Source organism: Aquarana catesbeiana, linkage group LG08 (genome assembly GCF_042186555.1).
Source record: "Aquarana catesbeiana isolate 2022-GZ linkage group LG08, ASM4218655v1, whole genome shotgun sequence".
Lineage (NCBI taxonomy): Eukaryota > Metazoa > Chordata > Amphibia > Anura > Ranidae > Aquarana > Aquarana catesbeiana.
This window is the reverse complement of record NC_133331.1, coordinates 299,859,094-299,872,555: the sequence shown is the minus strand read 5'-3', so window position 1 is coordinate 299,872,555 and position 13,462 is coordinate 299,859,094. Positions and strand designations below refer to the sequence as shown.

Sequence of the window (13,462 nt, the reverse complement as noted above, 5' to 3'; positions counted from 1 at the left end):
GGATATCCTCCTCTTCTTCCTGCAAACTGTCTTATCTCTAGGAACCGCCCATCTATAGTTGAAATCACTTCCTGTCTTCTAAGGAATTCTGTCTCTGCATTCCACTGAAAGTAAGTGAGATCAGCACCTTGTGGAGAAAAAAACAACTGCAGCCTGTGTTTTTAAATACTTTGAAAGCTGCTTCTTAGATTGTTCTTCAGTTTTGGTGCCTAACCACTTCCCATATACAGTAGCCGTTGTATAAAAACAACAAGACAGCGGTAGGGTTGCCACATCATCCCTTTAATCCAGGACACATATGAATTACACGGGTTCTGAGGCTGATTTAATGCAGATAAGGCACCAAGTGAGTTTAATTACCACCTTAATCAGCCACAGAACCTGTGTAATTAATGTGTGTCCTGGATTAATGGGATGATGTGGCAACCCTAGATGGCGGGCTCCTGAAGGTTGGGGGCTGTATAAGAATGGCCTCCCCTTTGCACTGCTCATGTGCGCCCTCTAGAGTGTGCAGTAGCGTGCTCCATAATCACTAAGCCCATCAGTTACGGCAGATCAAGGAGCAGGGTGCAAGACCAATTAAATTTGCCCTGTCCCATGTGATCACTGTGACCAATCACAGGCATCACAAATATGAACAAATGCTGCATGTTGGTGCCACCATAAGCACAGTACAGTGTCACCAGAGCAGCCAACCAATGTCCCTGATCACTACTAACTCCAGTACAGTATCACCATACCATTGCAACCAGCAACAGTGTCCCTTATTGCTAGCCATCCCAGTACAAAATCACCAGGCAACAGTGTTCCTGATTTCTGCCACCCCATGACACTGTCACTACATTAGTGTAAGCCAATAACAGTGTTCCCGATCACCCCTACACCAGTCCTACTGTCACCAGACGAGTGCAGTCATCGGCAGTGTTCCTGATCACCCCCACAGCAGTCCCTGTGTCATCTGACCAGTGTCAGCCAGCAACAGTGTTCTTGATTATCACCACATGAGTTCCAAAGCCACCAGACCAGTGTAGGTCAATCACACTGTTTCTGATCACTTGCCAAATCAGTCCCAGTGTCACCAGACCAGTGTAAGCCACCAACATCATTTCTGATCAATGCTTCATGTGTCCCGGTGTAAGCCAGTAGCAGTGTTCCCAATCTCCACTACACCAGTCCTACTGTAACTAGACCAGTGCAGCCAGCAACAGTGTTCCTGATCACCAACTTGAGTCCCATTGTCCCCAGACCAGTGTAAGTTAGAAACAGTGTTCCTGATCACCGCCACACCAGTACCTGATTGCTGACCACATTACTGTCTGCCGTCTTACTTGACCCATCTGTGTATCCCACTAAGTTCCCGAGACACCAGTCCCAGCCATCCTCTACAGACAACTGCACTCCTGGAATCACAGGAACTCTATTGTTCACCCTTTGTTCATCCTCCTATACTTCCTGGTCAGTGAGCATGGCATTCCTGAGGACAACCACATATCAATAGGTTAGGCTTGCTTGGCTTGCAGGTACAAGGACTGCTACAGGTGACAACACAGAGCTGTATTCCCTTACCACTTTTAGATAGGCAACCATTACCGTAAACTGTTTTTATATGCAATGCTGGTTGATTTTTGGGACACAAGTATGTCAAAATACCTGAACTGGTAATCACTAAATGCTCGCTAAATGAAGGGCGTGTAACCCTGCACACCAGAGGCCATTCGTATTAGGACATAACGTTCAATCAAACTATATAAAACATCTCTGGACTGTATTTATAAAGTTATAGTTTTATGTTTTTACCTTTTACCCCATGAAATGTCTATCAAGTAATGATTTATTTGCACATATGTCTATATAATATATCCTTTATCATTTATTATTATGTATTTATAAGTTTTACAAGATTTATCAGTGTTTTTAATTCTTATGTGCATACTGTACCTTGCTCAGTTCTCTCCACGAGTTGGCAGGAAACTTCCGGCCGGTTGGTCTGTGTATGCTGTATATATACCACATCATTTGGTGTTGTTATTTGCTTGAGAAGGGAGCACGCATGCCCCTATGAGGTATAGCGCATGTTCCGAAACGCGCTGCATTCTGTTTCCGAGCCCTGCCTGTGTCATCCTTCTCCTGGCTGTCCACCCGCTGCTGGAAGGACTTCGGCCAACTTCCTCCTCCACATGGGGACTTCTATCACATTCCATCTGGTGGTACCAGCAGCTCCTGCAGCCTGCTCCAACTGGCGTCCTGGACTTTCACTTATTGATGTGCCTGTTGTTTACCCATCTATTGTAAGTAGCTCTGTTGGGGGGTCTTTTAAAATACAAAGTCTTACTGCACTCAGAGGCGCTTCTCTGCTTTAGTTTTTGTCCTTGTATATTCAGAGTCTGCTAAACTCCACCAAGAAGCCTGCCCTAGTGCCTTGGACATTTTTGGACTTATACCTTATAATAACACTGCTTGCATATTAGGTATTATGACCAAGCCTCTGCGCCTATAACCTCCTTCCTCTTATTTAATACCAATGACCTTTGGTGCGTAGGGTTACGCACCCTTCGTTTAGTGAGCATATAATCAATCCAGACATTAAAAAAAGTCTCACACATGTGGCATTCCCGTACTTGGGAGGGGTAGAAGAATGTGTTTTGGAGTGTAATTGTTAGTATGCCCATACTATGTATTAACATTTTTTTATTAATTGACAACTTTGTGTAAAATAGTAACATTTAATTTTCTTTCTGCCTTTTTACTAAAACGTGTGCCAAAAAAATAAAATACCTTGGGGTGTTACCTCTCCAAATTGTGGTAATTTTGTGAATGTTTCTACTGTCCTCGTGCTTCAGGCCCTCCAAAATATGATAGTTAGATCAGAAAATTAGATGTGTACTTTTTGCCCCTAGCAAGCCTGAGGGTACTTCTTGGATTTTGGATCTTTCTATGTGGTTAGGCTCTGTTTTTTGGGTGTGATTGGAAGTATTCCCATGCTGCATGTTAGAAAAAACTTGTTACAATGACAAATGTGTTAAATAAGATTATGGCAAACATGTACAACTTCAAAAAAGCTCACCTTGCGTCCTACTATACATCTTAGAAAGTCTACTTTTCCAATTTTTTGGGGCATTTCTACTGTCCTGGTGCTCCTTAGTCTCCAAAATGTGATAGGTAATCTGGAAATTAAATGTGTTATTTATACCCTGTAGTGCCCACCCCGAAGGAGCCCCTGTTTGCCCAAAGTTCATTCCCCAGTTTAATGCACAGACAGCAAGGCACGCAGCAACAGTCACTCTTTCAGGCTCAATAAAACAATCTAGAGGTTTCCTGGTCTGTGGTCTGTACGCACAATGTTTCTGTATAACTTGATGCCCCCTTCCAATATCAGTCCAACATTCACCACTGAGCTATCCAGACAAGATCACAAGTGAAATCCCTTGATTAGAAAGGATCCTCAGAAGTAGCCCCTCTAGCCCTTGACTAGCTGGGACCACGATGAACACATGAAGAAGAACATCAGCTGGGCTGCTGATTTGCTTCATCCAGCCCACTACATTCTAGAATCCTTCAGAAGGCAAGGGGAAATAATGAAACCTGCAGCCGGCGAAACCCATAACAGCCCAAAGCAATCACAAACTGCTCCTCAGCCAAAAAGAACTACATTTTCCTAATCATTATAGCAACCTATTTAGGAGGGTGATGCACTCCTTAAAAGTCTGAAAGTGCTCCTTGGATTTTGGGCTTCTCTATGTGGTTAAGCCCTTAAAAAGTCAATAGATAATCGGTTCAAACATTAAAAATGTCTCACATATGTGTTATTCCCATACTTGGGAGGAGTAGTAGAATGTATTTTTTTGTAGTCGTTTTCTGTTGGAGCCACGAGGGAGCTATAATGCCAAACACATCACAAAACTTTATTTGCATATAAACCTACCCCTTTTGGATATAAAGAAAAAGGTAAAAAGCGAGACTCACCTGCAGTAATTACTAGGAACCATGCAGAAGCAAAAGATTGCCGCTTCAATCTCTCAAATCCGTATCAAGACACCCACCCTAATGGAACTCACAGGTGCTGGCTCCGCACAAGCTTGAGGAAAGAGAAAAATATCCTGGACGGCCGCACACCATAGAAGACATCTTTATTGATATGAAGAAATAAAATCCAAATGCAGTCACCTCATGTACAGGGAGGAACAGGAAAGATAGCTAACATGTTTACGCCCCATCATGGCGCTTATGAATAAGCGCCATGATGGGGCATAAACATGTTAGCTATCTTTTCTGTTCCTCCCTGTACATGAGGCGACTGCATTTGGATTTTATTTCTTCATAGGAACCATGCAGCTTATAGATAAGGGAACTTTATTACACAAAAATATCAAATGGTAATACAAAAAACACCAGATTTAATTTCCATTACCAGCACCTCAGTAAAAAAAATTAAAAGAGACAACGTTGTCTGATCAAGATGCAGCTTGATCAGACGTTGCTTAATTTTTATTGCTTTACTGAGGTGCTGGTGGTGGGATTTTTATCCGGTGTTTTTTGTATTACCATTTGATATTTTTGTGTAATAAAATATCTATAAGCTGCATGGTCCCTAGTAATTACTGCAGGTGAGGCTCTCTTTTCATCTTTTTCTATAGTCAGCTATTTGAGGGATGCTGTGTTTGCTCTCGTACAGAGCCTTCCCAACCCATACACCCCAGTGAGCTACTGGCTATCCCCCTGGTTTTCTTTCCCTTTTGAATACTAGGGATGGGCTTTATGTTCGGGTCAAACATGAGCGGCAAATTCGCGGAACACCCTTTAAAAGTCTATGGGAGAAATCAAAAGTGCAAATGTTAAAGACTTATATGCATGGTATTGTTATAAGAAGTGTTTGGGGACCTGGGTTCTTCCCCAGGGGACATGTATCAATGCAAAAAAAAGTTTTAAAAACGACCGTTTTTTCGGGAGCAGTGATTTTACTAATGCCTAAAGCGAAACAATAAAAGTGTAATATTCCTTTAAATTTCATACCTGGGGGGTGTCTATAGTATGCCTGTAAAGGGGCGCATGTTTCCCGTGTTTAGAACAGTCTGACAGCAAAATGACATTTCTAAAGGAAAAAAAGTCCTGTAAAACTACTATCGCTAGCGCCGGCTATAATGAATTGTCGGTCCGGCAATACACATAACAGTTCATTGATTAAAACGGCATGGATTTTCCCCACAGGGGAACCCTGCGCCAAAATTTTTAAAAAAATGGCATGGGGTCCCCCCAAAAATCCATACCAGACCCTTATCCGAGCACGCAACCTGGGAGGCCGCAGGAAAAGAGGGGGGACGAGAGAGCGCCCCCCCCTCCTGAACTGTACCAGGCCACATGCCCTCAACATTGGGAGGGTGCTTTGGGGTAGCCCCCAAAGCACCTTGTCCCCATGTTGATGGGGAGAAGGGCCTCATCCCCACAACCCTTGCCCAGTGGTTGTGGGGGTCTGCGGGCGGGGGGCTTATCAGAATCTGGATGCCCCCTTTAACAAGGGGACCCCCAGATCCCGCTCCCCCATGTAAATTGGTAATGGGGCACAAATGTACCCCTACCATTTCACAAAAAAGTGTCAAAAAGGTTAAAAAACACAAGAGACGGTTTTGACAAGTCCTTTATTTCTTCTTCTTTCATCTTCTTTCTTCTGGTCTTCCTTCGGTGTTCTTCTTCTTCCTCCATCTTCTTTTTCTCCATCTTCTTCTTCCTCCGCTCTTCTCCTCCTGCATCTTCCTCCGGCTTCTTCTCTTCTCCGTCCACACGATCCGCCTCAGTGGGAGTCTTCCGCCGTGTGACTCTTCGGTTCCTCTGACACTTTCTATATAACGGAGGGCGGGGCCACCCGTTGACCCCGCCCTCCTCTGACGCACAGGGACTTCCCTGTGGCTTTCCCCCGTGTTGTCAGAGGGGGGCGGGGTTTGTTTTTGATCAATAAACTATGTTTGTTGATCAAAACACAGTGAGATTCACCATGGTTTTAATTAATATTTTTAACTGAAATGAAAGGTTTGTGTAAAAAAATTACCGTATTTATCGGCGTATAACACGCACTTTTTTCCCCTTAAAATCAGGGGAAAATCGTGGGTGCATGTTATACGCCGATCCCCACTAATTTTGATCGATTGGGGCGATCGCCGCCGACATACACATAGCGTGTAGATTTAAAAATGGCGCCACGGAGTTCGCAGGGACTCGGCGGAGCGGAACGAGCGCCGCCGAGATCACAGTGACTGGGCGGAGCCGAGATACACATAACCGAGTGTACTCGGGTCTTCTCGGCACCGCTCACAGTCACGCCCAGTCCCGCCATTGGACTTGTGTTATGTCCATCATAGGGCGGGACTGGGCGGGACTGTGAGCGGCGCCGAGAAGAGCCGAGTACACTTGGCTATGTGTATCTCGGCTCCGCCCAGTCACTGTGATCTCGACGGCGCTCGTTCAGCTCCGCCGAGTCCCTGCGAACTCCGCTGCTCCATATTTAAATCTGTAATGGGGCAAGGCTAAAATGACAAGGCTGCACTGACCACTGGGGCAAGGCTGCACTGGGGCAAAGCTGCACTGACAAGGCTGCACTGGGGCAAAGCTGCACTGACAAGGCTGCACTGGGGCAAAGCTGCACTGATAAGGCTGCACTGGGGCAAAGCTGCACTGACAAGGCTGCACTGACAAGGCTGCACTGGGGCAAAGCTGCACTGACAAGGCTGCACTGACAAGGCTACAATGGACACTGGGGCAAGGCTGCACTGACACTGAAAAGGCTGACATGACACTGACAAGGCTGCAGATGGACACTGATAACGCTGCATTGATGGGCATTTTAATGTTTTTTTCCTTAAACTTCCCTCCTAAAAGTTTTTTTCCTTAAAATTCCCTCCTAAACTTGGGGTGCGTGTTATACGCCGGCGCGTGTTATACGCCGATAAATACGGTAAATAATTCTAATTTACTTCCTGTCATTTCTAAAAACTTGTGTCAGAAAAATGACTCATCTTGCCTCTTACAAAGATACCTTGGGGTGTTTACTCTCCAAAATGTGGTCGTTTTGTGGTTGTTTCTCTTATCCTCGCACTGCAGGGCCTCAAGAAATGTGATAGGAAGTCAGCTGCAAGATTTATGCACTTTGAAAGCCTGAAGGTGCTCCTTGGATTTTGGACCCCTTTATGTATCTAGACAAATAAAAACTCTCACACATGTGGTATCCCCATGCTTGAAAGGAGTAGAAGAAAATGTTTTGAAGTGTAATTGCAATGCTGCGTACACACAATCGCAATTTCGTTCGATGTGAGCTTGTTGTCGGAAAGTCCGACTGTGTATGTTCTATCGAACATTTGCTGTGGGAATTTCCACACACAAATGTTTGAGAGAAGGCTCTCAAATTTTCCGACAACAAAACTTGTTGTCAGAAAGTCTGATTGTGTGTACACCAGTCTGTCGCACAAAAGTTCACGCATGCTCTGAATCAAGCAGAAGGAGCCGCACTGGCTATTGAACTTCCTTTTTCTCGGCTCGTCGTACGTGTTGTACGTGACCGTGTTCTTGACATTCGGAATTTCCGACAACATTTGTGTGACCGTGTGTATGCAAGACAAGTTTGAGCAAACATCACTCGGAAATAAATCCACGGTTTTGTTGTCGGAAAATCCGATCGTGTGTACGGGGCATAAGTATACCCATGTTGTGTGTGAGAAATAACTTGTTAAAATGACAACTTTGTGAAATAATAATAAATAATAACAAACAGGGTCCCCAGCTCCCAGCCCCCCCTATGTGAATAAGTACGGAGTACATAGTACGCCTATTTGTTCACCTGAAAAGTGTCAAAAAGAAATAAAAACACAAACACAGTTTTTTTATAAAAAAAAAATGCCCCCTGAAGTAAATCCAGTGTCAAGCGCTATGAAAGCCGACCACCGATCCAAAAAAACAGGTGCTCACGCAATGCTTACCTTCTGGCAACTGACACAGCTCTGGTTCCCACCAACGGTAAATAAACAAAAAGGTAGGGTCATCTGTTATCGGCACTCCTGGGAAGAAAGAAAGAAAGAAAAAGAAAGAAAGAAAGAAAGAAAGAAAGAAAGAAAGAAAGAAAGAAAGAAAGAAAGAAAGAAAGAAAGAAAGAAAGAAAGAAAGAAAGAAAGAAAGAAAGAAAGAAAGAAAGAAAGAAAGAAAGAAAGAAAGAAAGAAGGAACGAAAGAAAGAAAGAGAAAGAAAGATGGAAGGAACGAAAGAAAGAAAGAAAGAATGAAAGAAGGAAAGAAGGAAAGAAAGATGGAAAGAAAGAAAGAGAAAGAAAGATGGAAGGAAAGAAAGAAAGATGGAAGGAAAGAAAGAGAGATGGAAGGAAAGATAGATAGATAGATAGATAGATAGATAGATAGATAGATAGATAGATAGATAGATAGATAGATAGATAGATAGATAGATAGATAGATAGATAGATAGAAGGAAAGAAAGAAAGAGAAGGGGGTGGAGACGAAAGGGAAGGAAGAGCATCCCCTACATCAGTGTACTCACTGGGAGGCAGGAGGGACTGGATGGATGGATGGATGGATGGATCAGACTCCTCTTGTCCTTTTCTCTTTCCTGGGCTCCAGCTTGAATCTTCCCGCCCACGCATCCCCTTCTCTGAGGCAGAGCAGAGAACACTGCTGAGGAGAGTGGGCGGGGCAAACACAGGAGGAGAGGGCGGGAGGAGGAGGAGCAGAAGCTCTCTCTCCTCTTCTGTCTGGCTGTGCGGGCAGCAGGGGGAGGGGGGAGATCTGTCAGAGCTCTACTGAGCGGCTCTCCCTGTCTGTGATCCGGAGCTCCGATCACAGGTCTCACTCGCAGCCCGTATCTCTCCCTGTAGCAAAGTGAGGGGATACAGGACTGTGTGATGGCGGAGATCTCTGCTGCTGGAAGGGGCGGCTCTCTAATTAGGTAAACTAGCCAGCTGTGCGAGGCCCCTATGACTGCGAGGCCTGAGGCCACCGCCTATTTCGCCTAATTAGAGAGCCGCCTCTGGCTGGAAATGAAAGAGTGACGTACACAGGAAGGGGGAATAACATGGCGGTCTTTAAGTGGTAAACAAACAATAAAAACTAAGATAGAGTCTAAATCAAAACCTTTATAATTGAAGATAATAAACCATAAAGTGTATTTATTATTGGTTGGACCAATGAGAAGCCGGCTTCTTCAGTAATACATAAAAAGAGCAATAATGTACAGAAACCGATATCAACCAATAAGAAGTGTTGTCCATGTATTGTCATATCTGGCCATGTATTAGCACAGTTTAGTTGTATGGTGCGGTCTGTGTGAGTGCGGGACCGAGTCATCTCTATATGTTTAGAGGATCGTATTACTAGAATTCAATCCCTGCAGACTCAGATCTATCAAACCGAACCTGAAAAACATTCAATATATTCCGCCCCACCCCCAACACACCACTGTTATCATGAGAAAAGTTGTTATCTCGTGTGACTTCTCTGGTGTTTAACAAGGTCTCCTTTCGATTTGTAAGATTTCCCGCACTCTGAACATGAATACGGACGCTCACCTGTGTGAATTCTCTGGTGTTCATCACGGGTGTTTTTCTGAATGAAAGATTTCCCGCACTCTGAACATGAATAAGGACGCTCACCAGTGTGAATTCTCTGGTGTTCATCACGGCCCTTTTTCTGAATGAAAGATTTCCCGCACTCTGAACATGAATAGGGACGCTCCCCTGTGTGAATCTTCTTGTGTTCATCAAATGAAAATTTCCACCTGAAACATTTCCCACACTCCGAACATGAATAAGGACGCTCACCTGTGTGAGCTCTCTGGTGTACATTAAGTTTTTCTTTTGTAATGAAACCTTTCCCGCACTCTGAGCATGAATAGGGACACTCCCCCGTGTGAATCTTCTGGTGTCTATTAAGATTTCCTTTCGTAGGAAAACCTTTCCCGCACTCTGAGCATGAATAGGGAATCTCACCCGTGTGACATCTCTGGTGTGCAATAAGATTTCTTTTGTCGGAGAAACATTTCCCGCACACTGAACATGAAAAAGGTCTTACACCTGTGTGAATTGTCTGATGTGTAAGAAGTCTTTGTTTTCTAGTGAAACATTTCCCGCACTCTGAACAAGAAAAGGGGCGTTCACCAGTGTGCATTTTCTGATGTTCAAGAAGTTGTCCTTTTCTAATAAAACATTTCCCGCACTCTGAACATGAATAGGGACGCTCAGCAGTGTGACATTTCTTGTGTCTAAGAAGTTTTCTCTTATTTGTGAAAAGTTTCCCACACACTGAACATGACAATGAACTCTCTTCTGTGTGATCTCCTTCCTGCCCTGAAGAAGATTCCTCGGGAATAGACGGATCTATTAAAGTATTTCTACTGTGAGATCTTAGAGTCCTGGAATGTGATTTATCAGAAGATTCCTCAGACGTATTCCGCACATTATGGTCATCTGCTGAGAAATAATTTTACAATAAATGTTAGAAGAATTTTTGAAATCTTGTATTCAATGTCCCTTTACAGTGCGATCCCCTTTATATCACTGTGCCTCTTTACATTACAGTGCCCCCCCAAAATCACAGCACCCCTTTACATCACAGTGCCCCCATAATCACAGCCCCCCATCACTGTGCCCCTTTACATTACAGTGCCCCCCTCCCCCACAATCACAGCCCCCCATTACAGTGCCCCTTGCAGTCATGGTCCCCCCATCACTGCCTCTTTAAATCTCTTCCTCCCCTGCACAGTCCTACCTTCAGCAGGGCAGAGGCTGTTATCAGTCCTCTGTGTCCTCTGCCAGGTCTCCCGCCCCACCGACGATGTCATCCAATCAGCAGGGCAGGGGGTGGGAGGAGCTGCAGATCTGAATGCTTGGTAATATGAAAAGACTCCCACTCTCTCTCCAGATCTCATGTCCCCTTCCCTGACGATTAAATGATGAGTGGTGACCGTGCTCTGTGATAGTCCTGTCCGGACTGCAGTCACCACTCACCTCCTGCTATGTGGACCGATCATCAACAGGCCACAGACTGGTACTGGTCTGCAGCTTGGGGACCCCTAATCTACAGTGTCTACACCTCATTTGTTGGGAACATGACATTATATTGAGGAATGGAGATGGACCTTTCATATGGTGTACAGTATCTCCTCCTCATTTGTTGGGAACATGACGTTATATTGGAGGAATGGAGATGGACCTTTCATATGGTGTACAGTATCTCCTCCTCATTTGTTGGGAACATGACGTTATATTGAGGAATGGAGATGGACCTTTCATATGGTGTACAGTATCTCCTCCTCATTTGTTGGGAACATGACATTATATTGAGGAATGGAGATGGACCTTTCATATGATGTACAGTATCTCCTCCTCCTTAATTGTGAACATTGGTTAATATGATAAATATAATTGCCTTCTTCTGGTGAGGACTAGAGTTGATGCTTTCAAATGGTTTTCAATACCCACAGCACATTGATGTTTTTGCTATCAGCAGTTAAGGTTTCTCAGTCCTTCCTGTACAGAATGATGTTACATTCTTCATTTTGTACATGACCATCATAGATTGTGTGTAATTAAATAGAAAAAACTAACCTCTGTATACGGAAGGGGAGCTTTGTTTTTAGAGCTCTGTGGATGAGGAATAATCTGGTTCCAGATGACTAATAAAAATGATTGGATGTTCTTCTTATTACAAATACTGTATATCAGTGGTGGCCCGCCCATAGGGGGCGCAGGGGCGCCACCCATCCAAAGCTACTCATCATAAAAAAAACTGGCCCTTTAAGTGTGTGTGGGATGCCGGACACACAGGTGTATTTGAAGCATGACTTACTGCAATCACCGAAAAAAATAAATAAATGAAATAAAAACAATGGTCCTTTAAGTGTGTGCAGGGCGCCGGACACACAGCTGCTATGGGAAGCATGATGTATTTGCAATCACGTGATTGCAAACAAGAAGCTCTATTGGCTTCCTTTAGAAAGTCCTCGGGGAGCTGAACTCTGCGCCCTGAACACTCCCTCTATAGCATTGTTCCCTGCTGTGATGTGTGATTGGCGGGTCCTGTTTCTTTCACTTCCGTTTCTCTGACTCATCCCGGCCGTCCAAAGGTGAATGACAGGCGACTTTCTGTGAGTACGAGGGGGGAGGGGGGGGCATGTAATGTAAAGGGGGGCTCTGATGGGGAAATCTGATGTAAAGGAGGACTCTGATGGGGACATCTAATGTAAAGGAGGACTCTGATGGGGACATCTAATGTAAAGGAGGACTCTGATGGGGACATCTATTGTAAAGGAGGACTCTGATGGGGACATCTAATGTAAAGGAGGACTCTGATGGGGACATCTATAAAGTAAAGGAAGACTCTGATTGGGATATCTAATGTAAAGGGGGCTCTGATCTTATGGTGACATCTAACGTAAACAAGGACTCTGGTGGGGACATCTAATGTGAAGGAGGACTCTGATGGTGACATTGAATGTAAAGGGGGGCTCTGATGGGGACATCTGATATAAAGGGGGACTCTGATGGTGACATCTAATGTAAAGGGGGCTCTGATGGTGACATCTAATGTAAAGGGGAACTCTGATGAAGACACCTGATGTAAAGGGGAACTCTGATGGTGACATCTAATGTAAAGGGGGACTCTGATGGTGACATCTAATGTAAAGGGGGCTCTGATGGTGACATCTAATGTAAAGGGGGCTCTGATGGGGACCCCTGATGTAAAAAGGGGGCTCTGAGGAGAACTCATTATGTTAAGTGGTTTTATTTTATTTTACTTTAAATGTGGATGTGATTGGCCTACTGTGATGGGCACAGTGAGGCTGCATATGTTGGGCACAGTGAGGGTGCATATGATGGGCACAGTGAGGCTGCATATGATGGGCACAGTGAGGTTGCATATGATGGGCACAGTGAGGCTGCATATGATGGGCACAGTGAGGTTGCATATGATGGGCACAGTGAGGCTGCATATGATGAGTACAGTGAGGCTGCATATGATGGGCACAGTGAGGCTGCATATGATGAGTACAGTGAGGCTGAATATGATGGGCACAGTGAGGCTGCATATGATGGGCACAGTGAGGTTGCATATGATGGGCACAGTGAGGCTGCATATGATGAGTACAGTGAGGCTGCATATGATGGGCACAGTGAGGCTGCATATGATGAGTACAGTGAGGCTGTATATGATGGGCACAGTGAGGCTACATATGATGGGTACAGTGAGGCTGTATATGATGAGCACAGTGAGGCTGCATATGATGGGCACAGTAAGGTTGCATATGATGGGCACAGTGAGGCTGCATATGATGGGCACAGTGAGGCTGCATATGACGGGCACAGTGAGGCTGCATATGACAGGCACAGTGAGGCTGCATATGATGGGCACAGTGAGGCTACATATGACGGGCACAGTAAGGCTGCATATGATGGGCACAGTTGTTTGTAGCAGTAATG

General features: G+C 44.7%; 1 protein-coding gene across 1 annotated transcript in view; it reads right to left on the bottom strand.

The window, feature by feature from the left end:
• The window catches only part of LOC141106855 (uncharacterized), a 38,545-nt gene that overhangs the window by 15,073 nt on the left and 10,010 nt on the right, over positions 1-13,462 (bottom strand). The window contains 1 exon segment of the mRNA XM_073597785.1: positions 9,468-10,453. Within this exon segment, the coding sequence (XP_073453886.1) occupies positions 9,468-10,453 (986 nt within the window).